The 11,457-nt window shown below is 36.9% G+C and overlaps 1 protein-coding gene across 1 annotated transcript in view; it reads left to right on the forward strand.

The window, feature by feature from the left end:
• The window catches only part of hyou1 (hypoxia up-regulated 1), a 34,231-nt gene extending 26,144 nt beyond the window's left edge, over window positions 1–8,087 (forward strand). Inside the window, exons 18-24 of the mRNA XM_028467547.1 lie at window positions 2,131–2,291; window positions 2,378–2,465; window positions 3,423–3,679; window positions 3,763–3,847; window positions 4,594–4,855; window positions 5,911–6,018; window positions 6,741–8,087. Of these exons, the coding sequence (XP_028323348.1) occupies window positions 2,131–2,291; window positions 2,378–2,465; window positions 3,423–3,679; window positions 3,763–3,847; window positions 4,594–4,855; window positions 5,911–6,018; window positions 6,741–6,790 (1,011 nt within the window). The 3' untranslated portion in view covers window positions 6,791–8,087. The remainder of the gene's footprint in view (window positions 1–2,130; window positions 2,292–2,377; window positions 2,466–3,422; window positions 3,680–3,762; window positions 3,848–4,593; window positions 4,856–5,910; window positions 6,019–6,740) is intronic.
• The last annotated feature ends 3,370 nt before the right edge of the window (window positions 8,088–11,457 follow it).

The following is an 11,457-nucleotide window of genomic DNA, read 5'->3' on the forward strand; positions in this document are numbered from 1 at the left end:
TTAAGATCGGTTTACAAATTTGAAGAATTTACAGTTTAATTTGGAATTATTAATGAGCATCAAAGTAGTTAAAATAAGACAGAATAATAAGTTTGTCTTAAATCAAAACACAAAAGCTTTAATTTTTCCAATACAACTGCTGAAGTCAGCGTGAAAAAGCAGAACACGTGTATGTCACGTGTAAGAAACTTTCACCAACAAATTTAAAAGCCAGTTTTTAAATGAACAGTATCTCCGTTTGTGTAATATGTCCAACAACCTTATTGTTTCATAATGTTCTTAAATTTAGAAATAGTAAAAGTGGTTTTAATTCACTGAGTATTATTGTGAAATTGTTTTATATATTTTTTTTTTTTAACCATTTGAGTTTATTGTAAAGTTGGTCTCGATTGAATTTCAACTTGCATTAAAAAGGTATTAAGAAGTCTGTATTTGTATGTAGAACGAAAGAAAGCTTTCGTCCGACTCGCCAAGCACGGTGTGTTCAACTCTTCCTCTTGAAGTTACTCATTGCTGGTCGTCTATGAAGGATGATATGTTGTAGGATGTGATGTGAGCTTGTGTATAAGAAATCTACACACGTGAAATAAACATCATGTCACAAATGATGGGAAAAATGTGAACGCCAGAGAAAATATTCACACATGCGTGATGATCTGAATGTGAAGTCACAAAAAAATAATCACAAATGTGTAGACTAATATTTACACAAATAAAATTACAGCTGCAAACTTGTAATCCAACTAGGGTGTAACGATTAATCGTAAGGCAGTTAAAAATCGATTCATAGGTATCACGATTCACATCGATACTGTGAAAATTGAATCGCAGTACGCTAATCGTTATCCAGAAGTGTTGACGGCTGCTAATACTTTCTTTCTGACCGCCTTCTACTCTTATACATGTTCATAAATGATTCTTTACCCCTTTAGCACCGAAAAAATATTTGTAATATTACGTGAATATCTGTAAAAGTCACGTTTTTCTATTGGCTCCGTCTGCTAGCATAGCATCTCTTCTTCACTGCAAGATATCTGCATGCCAACCAACCACTGGGTTACCAGCGCCCTCTACTGGATCAAACCAATATCTGACCTAAATACAGTGCAATTGTTCAGGCACAAAATACATTTTCAGTTGCACTTTTAAAAAGAACTATTATGCAGTTTTGCATTGTTTACTATAGATCCAGAATTTCAATTAATAGGCTTTTCTTCATTTGTATTATTCCTTTATTTATTTCATTCAAGATTTGTTTTTAGTTAAATTGCATTGTTTTGAATAGTTTATCAAGGGATTATTTTGTCAATGAAAAATAAAAGAAAAACAGTATAGTTTTTTACGTTTTTTTTCCCCCAAAAAATAAAGGAATATTTTTCAGTCATCATTTTTCTACAGTCCCATTTTGTAAAATAAATCATGAGAGAATCGTATCGGGAGTTGAGTGAATCGTTACATCCTTAAATCCAACATTTACTCACATGTTTTTTTAATTAGTTGTCAATTATTGTTTACAACCACAACGCTGAGGTTTCTTCAGGTACAAATCTGTTCTGTAACAGACGTCTCGCAAAATGTGTTGCATTCCCACAAGAAAAGTAGTTTGTGCATCTGTAGCGTCAGATTCGAGAAGTCGGAACCTCAGAGTTTTGGTTGGAAACGATCATTGACACAAGTAATAAAAAAACATGAGAATAAATGTTGGATTGCAAGTTTGTAGCTGTTTTATTTGTGTAAATATCAGTCTACACATTTGTGAATATTTTTTTCTGTGATTTCACATTCAGAGCACACGTGTTTAAATTTTAACTCTACACGTTCACATTTTTTCCCTATAACTTGTGACATGAAATTAATTTCATGTGTTTGTGGATTTTTTATACACAAGTTTACATCACATTCTGCAAGCTCTTCCATTTTGCAACATATCTACCTTCATACTTGTCAGGTTAAAATGTTAAAATAAATGAGCTGAGAGCAAAGGAATCCTACATTGCAGTCCGAGACAAGAGTCGCACCCCTAAAGTATGACTAAAATGTAACAAACCTGTGTGGATGCGAGTGCATCTTTTGTCTTGTTGTTTTGGCATGAGATGGTTCACACTAGTTTCCCTGTGTTCACTGATGAAGGATGAAGAAGAGAAGTCTGAAAACACAGAAGCGGAGAAGGAAGTGGAGAAAAAGACCAAACCTCAGAAGAGGGTCAAGATCTCTGAGGACGTCGCAGTAGAACTGATCTTCAATGACATTCTAGACCCAACTGCAGATGACCTCGCAACCTCCAAGAAGAAGTGAGTCAGTGCTTGGTTTGAGTAGATGTTTAACTTTCAGGCAGAGCCGCTGAAATGTGTGTGTGTGTGTGTGTGTGTGTTTTCAGACTGCAGGATTTGACGGACCGAGACCTCGCCAAACACGAAAGAGAAAAAACTCTAAACAGCCTCGAGGCTTTTATCTTTGAGACGCAGGTGAGCAGCAGAATATTTCATCCACGAATAATCAAAATAATGGCAAATAAAAAGTAATCAAATTTATCTTTATTACTAAATGCTTGTTCATGTGGATCTTGTTGGGCTTTTTCTTTCTTATTATGAATTTTATATTTTGATAAGCGCATTGAGATGACTTTGTTGTAAATTGCGCTAAGTTAAAACAACCCCCTGGAAGTCCTTTTTGTGTCCGAATGTGCAACAATTATTATGACCACTTAAAAAAGGAAAAACAGATAATCCCCCCTACGTTGCTGAAAACAGAGCGTAGGGGGCGCCGTCGCTGCGTAGGGGAGCAAAATTACAACGTCGGGGGCCCCTACGCTCAACAGCTCTGGTCAGAACCCGGAAGTTATTGTACAAATAATTTAACTCGTAGGATTGGAAAATTCCAGTGTCAATATAAAAAGAATTGCAGAATAAATGTACAATTTGAACATTTCAATCCGTTCAGACACAAACTATTGCTTTTTTGCATTCAACTGCTGAGGCACAGCATTCTGTCTACAATACTGGAGGAAAGAGTTACTCTTTTTTATTGCTATTAATACTAATTCCTTATTTTATTCACAGTGTGGAAGTGTTGCTCAATGATCACCATAGTGTTGACAAAATTTAACATTTGTTTTTGCTATCATAATGATGCAACATGTTACTAGTTTGTCAAAGTTTTCTGGTCTTGTACATATTTCAATAAAAACTGATAATTTATCTTTTTTTTTTTAACAAAATAATACAAAAAAACTGTAGGCGATAATATTTTCTTCCCACTGTCACTAAATACTATTTTGTTAAGCGCGCTGAGATGACTTTGTTGTAATTTGTGCTATATAGATGAAGTTGAATTGAGTTGGGACATATTTTAAATGTTTGAGTAAATCATTGACAGGCGTCGTTCTTCTTTTGAAAAAAATTAAAACTTGTGTTGATCTCCAGGACAAAATGTACCAGGATGATTACCAGCAGGTGGTCAGTGACGAGGAGAAGGAGCAGATCACAACCAAACTGAGTGAAGCATCAGAGTGGATGGATGAGGAGGGATACTCAGCCTCCACCAAACAGCTCAAAGAGAAGCTCTCTCAGCTGAAGAGTCTGTGTAAGGACATGTTCTTCAGGGTGGAGGAGCGACGAAAGTGGCCAGAGCGTTTGGCTGCTCTCAACAGTCTGCTCAACACCTCCAGCTTCTTCCTCAGGTACGTTTAAACGTTCCTGTTCCTGTGGCTGAGGTTAAAACACGAGACTTTGCCTGGATTAATGGATGTCCTGTTCTTTAAAGGAGTGCCAAACTCATCCCAGAGGACGATCAGATCTTCTCTGAAGTAGAACTGAATATGTTGGAGAAAGCCATCAATGAGACAACGGTGAGTTTATCAAAGCCTCTTCAACACGTCCTTAAACACTTTTTACCTTAAAGGGACAGTGCAGTTATATTTAGTTTAAGTGTGGAACCATCCTGACAGCAGATACTAGGTGGGTGTCAGAAGATTTCATTTCAAATGGGATATTCAAAAAAAAATTCTGGTTTTTGTGAAACCTGAAAAAGTGAAAGTTGAAATTGTTTAAGATTTTAAATTGTTTCTGCTCCATTAGTGTTGTCAAAAAAACTTGATACTGAATAAAGTATCGATACCAAACAGTGAGTATCAGATACTATACTAACTTGCAAAAGTATTGATTTTTTTTAATACTGTATGCCACAGTAAAATAGGGAAGAGATTTGACGTTATCAAAGTTTGGATACCGCCCAAGCCTAGCTGGCATAGACATTTACATTCTGCTGTATTTGAGACTAGTCCCCAGGGCTACTTGTCATATTGACGTGTACTTTAGTCAATCTCCAAATAATAGAAAATACAAATGAAATAAACCATCAGGACTTCATTATTTTGGCTCTGAACCCTGTCATCTTGTCCAGTTTTGGCAAGACGTGCTCGGTGCATGTAGCAGTTGGCACTGTCCGAATGTCTGCGCTAGCTGCTACATGTTTAGCATTGAGGTGCTAGCTGCTACATGTTTAGCATTGAGCTGCCCATAAATAAAGGATCAGTATTACTAAGCTAACAATGTGTGTTTATGTGAATTAAGTGTAAAATGTTGTTGGTTCCAGACGTGGAAGAACGAAACGTTAGCGGAGCAGGAGAAACGCTCAGCGAAGGAACGTCCCATCCTTCTGTCCAAAGACATTGAGTCTAAGCTGGCTCTGCTGGACCGAGAGGTCAACTACCTGCTCAACAAGGCCAAGTTCGCTAAGCCCAAAGCTAAAGCTAAAGATGCTAACAGCACCAGCTCTGAGAAAAACAGCAAGACCAACAACACAGCTGAAGAAAAAGTCATCCCACCCCCCGAGGAGAACGTGGACCCCCAGAGCAGTGGGTGTAACAGCTAACGTAGCATGGAAGTGAAATGCCACATAATGAACCTTAGAGCAGGGGTTCTCATCCTTGGGGTCGGGACGCCATTTGCGGTGCTTTTAAGAAACACATTTTTACCCTTTTTCTGCAACTACACCAAACGTGCCTTATTTTAGCTTATTTTCATCACTTTTTCTTGCCATATTTTTGCACTTTTTAATGCATTTTTGCATCAATTTTTTTTTACTTTTAAGACATGTTCAGCACTTTTAAACCCTTTCCACCACTTTTCCACCTATGTCACATATGTTGACCCATTATTGTCACTTTTAACTTCTTTTCACCATATTTTATGATTATTTTTGCCAATTTGACCACATTCATGATTGTGTCATGCCCATTATTTGCCAGTTTAAAGTAATTGTTCCTACATTTTTTTTTTTAATTGTTCCTACTTTTAAGCCAATATTGACACTCAGAACCTTTTTTTTATTATCATTTTTTATGTCCGTTTTTTTTTATTATTTTTTAAAAAAAATTTTTTTTTAATGTTGACACCTTTTCCATTGTTTTTGGTCACTTTTAACTCATTTTATTTCTGATTAAAACAATGATTTCCATCTTTAAGATGACTATAATAATAATAAACGTTCCTGGATAACAGTAAATATTATTCAGATGAATAAATAAATGTGGTTATCACAGATTCATAGAACAATGGACCATCATTTTACTGACTTTATGGATGGACCCCAAAAATCTCTCCTTTATTCCCCCTGATAGATGGTCCTGTCTCCACATGACTGTTCTTCAATGTTCATGTCTGTGTTCAACCACCTTCAGCTACAGTGGGGGTCCCCGCTCTCTGGGACATTTATTTTGTGGGTCACATGCTGAGAAGGTTGAGAACCCCTGCATTAGAGCATCCATCATTTACTTTAGCTTCTGCCACATTAGGACTTCATTACCAAAATAAATATGATGGTGTTTCACTTCCTCCTAAACTTCAGTGGCTGCCATTCTTCCTTCCACCAGCAGGGGCATTACATTCATGTTCTATTGTCTATGTGCAGAAAACCAAGAGGAGGTGGAGCCAGCTGTGACTCCGCCCACTGAGGAGACCTCAGCACACACAGAATCAGACAGCCAATCACAGTCCACAGAAGGAAGCACGACTGCAGGTTGGTTTGTCGTTTATCACAGTAGGATTACTGCTCTAAGCTTTATAAAGTTTCAGTTTTAACATCTTAACCTGTTTTTTATGTCTTTCAATCATAATTATAACGTAAAATAAACTCTAAACTGCCCCTTTTTCCTGATATTTAGAGATCATTCAGCTAAATATCAGAGACAAAATGGCATTGTACAAATGACATGAAGAGTGATGTAAATGTATTAAATATATTTTGTGTTTGGACAAATGTTTAGTTTTCTGCCGCCTGTTTGCTTTATACAGTGTGTTACAGTTCAACAATAGCTGCACTTTTCAGCATCAACAAACTTTAACTGATTTTCCTCAGTAACAACTGGTGATGGGAGACGTAATCAATGCATCATCATTCAGACATAGTAAACGATCAGTGATTCAAACATTTTGATTAATCGTTCATTTATGGTCCGTTCACACCGACGGATCCTAGTGGTTAAAACTTTGGCCACGCCCAGAAGGAACTCATAGGGACGCATGAAAGCGATCAGCAGATGCTTTGATGTTTTCCTTTGAAAACATCTCGTACGGGTACATCAAAGCACAAGTATATAAGCTTTGCTTCAACCTACACCCCTTCAGCTGAACAATTGAGTGTTTGTTCTGTACTTTTTTTTGTTTGTGAAGACCGCCAAAATAAAATTTCAATTCTAATCCTGTCCTAATAACCTTCTTCTGTTTCGTCCTTCACTGCAGAACCAGAGAAGAAAGGTCGACCTGAGAACCACGTTGGGGATGAATTATAACATCTGTAAATGTGATAAAGTGACTATTTATTGACATTGTTCATGTTCAAATTCTCCTGTTCATTTGGTTTTCTTTGAATTTCCAAAGTCTGTTAAACTGCTGCAAGTTTGGAGGCAACTGGTCTTGTCCCACTATGACCCACCATGTCCCACTATGACCCACCATGACCCACCATGTCCCACCATGACCCATCATGTCCCACCATGACCCACCATGTCCCACCATGACCCACCATGTCTTACCATGACCCACCATGTCCCACCATGACCCACCATGTCCCGCCATGTCTTACCATGACCCACCATGACCCACCATGACCCACCATGACCCACCATGTCCCACCATGTCCCACCATGTCCCACCATGACCCACCATGTCCCGCCATGTCTTACCATGACCCACCATGTCCCACCATGTCCCACCTCAGACTCACTTTACATTTCATTCATGACTCTGTTCGTTAAAGCTTCAATAACAACACTCTGTATAATTTGTTTCCAACATAAAGACAAACCACACTTTGTTTAAAGTCCAAATTGTTCATATTTTTGTGCTGTAAATGTCAAACATCTCCTGTAACCAATGATTAGGAGAATTTAATCACAAATGGAATTTAGAAGCAGGTTCCCTCAAATTCCCATCGTTAATGGTTCAAAATTATGTTTTAAGGTGAAGAAGTTGATGAACTAAAGCTGTGGTTTTATTGAACCTGAAGGCTGTTAATTAATAAATATACACGTTTTTTCATCCAATCTGTGCTCTGATATGAAGGTACGCTGGTGCAGAGCAGGCTCTGATAGATTGTTTTGCTCCCATTAGCAGCTCATGCACTGATCATTGGAGCAGTGACGGGTTCATGTTCTCGTTGCTTTTACACAGTTTTGTTTTCTACACGAGGCACAATATTAAATTCTAGGAAAGTTCAGAGATTTTCTCATCACCTTGTTTTTAGCAGCTCAGTTCGTTAGCATTTAGCATCAAGAATTAAAGAGATGCTCAGGCCTGATTTATTAACAGATTTTAAAGCACTATCTAACTAACTCTGCCAAATGTATTAATTAAAGATGGGGACAAACAGGTGCATGCTGGGTAATGTGTCAAACATCATTTTCAAAAAAAGGAAGGAAGGAAATGCTGTGTCACTGTGTGTTAAAGGAGGTGGTTTAATTGTCAACGCTCTGAACTAAAACATCTGGACTGGTTTCCTGCTCCGTGGGGTGAATCGAGTTTTACCACAATAAGAGACAAACATGTTGAATCTCTAAACTGTTAATAAATTCTTGTTTTTGTTTTCTAGTTGGTTTGTATCTGGTCTTTGTGCATTTTTTAACTCTAAAACAGGGATGGGCAACAAAAATGTGATATCTGATTGGAGGGTCACATGATCAACATTCATATCAGCATTAAGAAGATTTTTGGGGGGGCCACATGTGGCTCCATGCCGTCCGTTGCCCATGCTCTGCTCTTTTTGATCATGTTTGTTCTTCTGTATTAAAAAATACAGGGTAGTCATGGCTAGTGAAGTTGTGCCAGCTCAAATATTTAACTGCATTTTATTATTAGCTAGATTTATGTTTGACAAAGTGAAATTATAGAATACAGTTGTTTAAGATTGTTTTAAATAAAACAATAAGAAATAATTAGTAATTTTTAATTTTTTTTATCAATTACTAGACATTTCAGGCGACCCCATTTAAATTCCAGACGTCACATGGGGTCCCCATCCCAAGGTTGAAAACCCTGACTTAAACCATTGCAGTACTACCATTTAGTCCAACCTAGGGGCGCGTTACCATAAATCTGACAATACGATACAAATCACAATTTGCATGTGAGGTTCGATATATCTGTCAATCAAACTTTATTTATAGAGCGCTTTACATCATTAAAACCTTACATACAATAAAAAAAAACAATCCACGTGAAACCCCAAGGAGACGTTCATAGACCAGGGCCACAGGATGACAACAAAGGGCCCCCAATAGTCCTTCACCAGCACTGAGAGCCCATGAAACAGCACCACCATGGCCACGATCCATCACAGCTCCCAGTGCAAATTTGAAATACTCTTTTTGGGAAGACCTTATTGCGATATCAATAATTACAAATTTCACTTTTACAAGTACAAAATTCTACGAAATAAAATGTATTCCTTATTTCTTTTTTAAAAAAAAACTGTTGAGGTGGTTATGTGCTATGAAGATGTTGGAGCAATGAAATGTATTTTTCGTAAAAAGACATGATTTTTAAACCCATGTTTGCAATCTGTGCAACAAAATGTTCTGGTCCACAGTGTTCAAATGCAGCACTGGAGTTGTTGACATTTTTGCAATAATTTCAGAAAAGTATTGGCAAAAGTATTGGCAAATTGAATTTACGCAAACTCTTATTGTAGATTAATTTAGAGTTTTGTTGTTCTCCATTTACGCTCAGCTCTTCTATCATATTTAAGGTGTTTTTTGTGTGTTTGGTTTTCTCTTCATTTTGATTAGAGCCACTGCATCTATGATATGACAGACTTTTGTATTGTAGTGAGGTGAGTGGCACATTTCCTATTGTCCTTGAATGCACTATTGCTGCATGTGCCACCTTAGTTAGATCATTTAGACCATATATGCACCTCTTTTGGTTTGGCCATACCTGAACTGTGGTTTGGTTTGGTGTGGCAGGGATGTACTGTAAGTAGCTCTTTCTTTTATGGAATATCTGTTTTATTATGACAAACATTAATGTTTTAGGCCTGTGTCGAATTCTGTTAAGAGAACCCCGAGAGTCTAGTGGTGCCAGAACAGAGTGATCCCAGGTAACTATTTCTAAACTAACATAATATGACAGTGAATGTTCACGATTAAAATCAGTTCATTTATTTCTGTTATTCTGTTACAGACCGGTGTTCCTCAGGCTACGTACAGTTTGCAAATGTGGTTACATTATCAAACTCATCCAAGAGTTTATCAAGGTTGGTGCTATGCTATGGCTTCTGTAAATGTGTTGTCATGTATTTATCTTTTCTTAAGACACACAGATGTGGGGGGAACAGATGTTGCTGTCTCTGAATTAAAGTAAGGCCTGCATGATTCTAGTAGCGCATGGATGTGAAAGTTAGAAGAAGGAACTTTACAGTGTCACATTAGACGTGAAACAACAAAGGAAGTGTTCTAAGAAGGGTTGGAGCGTATGTAAGTCTCACCAGAGTTACCAGACTCCTCAACAACTTACAAGGTGGAAGCACCTTCAAAGATACATTAGACTTTGTAGAAACTTTAGCTTTTATTTTGTGAAAAACTGTAATGAAAACACAGCTAGTGTTGAAGTCAAGCGACATTTGAAATGGAAAGTTTTGATGTTTTTAGTCATTTTGTGTATTTTTCCATTTTTGCTGTCTCTTTGTGTTTTATTGTGGTCACTTTCTGTATTTTTCTGTCATTTTTGTATAGTTTGTCTTTAAAGCTGTTCTGTAATCTGTTTTTGTGTTTTTGTAGTCATTTTGTTTGTTTAAGTGGTTGTTGTGTCTGTCTTTGTCATTTTGTGTATTTTTGGAATTTTTGTGTATTATGTTACGCTTTGTATTCCTTCCCACTTCTTGAATTACAATTTTTTGTGGGGCCACAATGGAAACAAATTCAAAGACACATTAGACTTTGTAGAAACTTAGAAATATCGCTTTTATTTTGTGAAAAACTGTAAAGGAAAAACAGCTGGTGTTGAAGTCGAGCGACATTTGAAATGGAAAAAACAGATGTTTAATATGTTGTTGAAAAGGAAGGAGAGCTAATGATTTATTGGCATTGATTCTAGATAATTCTCATCTCTGGATATAGTTTGATGTTGCAGTGCGGGTTGTAGTTTAGATTAATTTAGTGGTGACGTGAATAGAATGATGAATTTGAAGGCTGTGGAGACCAATCACTGAACCCTGGGGTATGGGGCGCTGATTGTTAATCCGTGCATGCTAAAATAAACAGTAACTTTTTTGCAACGTTTAGCAACAAATCACGTTTCAAAAAATGTATGTGAATTTTTTTTTGTTACTTTTGACCAGATTTATAGCAGTGATATTTGTTTCTGGTAAAAACATAATGTAAATGTTAAATGTAAATGTTATTTTTATTTATTTTTTATTTATTTATTCAGTTTATTTCCGACATGGTTACATTCACTTTTTTTACATTTTTTTTTTTTTTTTTTTTTGGTGCATGCCGAAAAAGGAGACGAGAGAAGCAGTTTGCTTATCTAGGTCCCGTCCCCTGTTTTGTACATCAAAAATTTACATGGGTTTACATGTCTCTCTGGTCAAACATTCTTAGGTTGTTATGAACAGTCCTTTTTTGTGTAGGATTTATTCTCATCTGTAGTCAGTGTTGTCTTTTTTTTTTTTTAATATATTCCTCCTCCTCTCTATCGTTGTTTGTGTTGGCCTTGTTCCCTGTCAGACGTTGTTTGCATTCCTCCAGTTCAAGAAAAGTTCATCTTTTTTCGAAGTTGTTCGAAAGGTTTTTCCCTTTTCATCCATGATGTCACCACTCGGCAATGTCTCTTTTGGACACAAGTTTGCAGCTTGTTTTGCCTCTACCTCAAGGTTGTTGTTAGTTCAATTGGCAGTGTTGTATTTTCCACCGTTATATTTAACCATTCCTTGTATAAACACATTACTATGTCTTAGTTC

The sequence above is a fragment of the Gouania willdenowi genome, chromosome 14 (genome assembly GCF_900634775.1).
Source record: "Gouania willdenowi chromosome 14, fGouWil2.1, whole genome shotgun sequence".
Classification (NCBI taxonomy): domain Eukaryota; kingdom Metazoa; phylum Chordata; class Actinopteri; order Blenniiformes; family Gobiesocidae; genus Gouania; species Gouania willdenowi.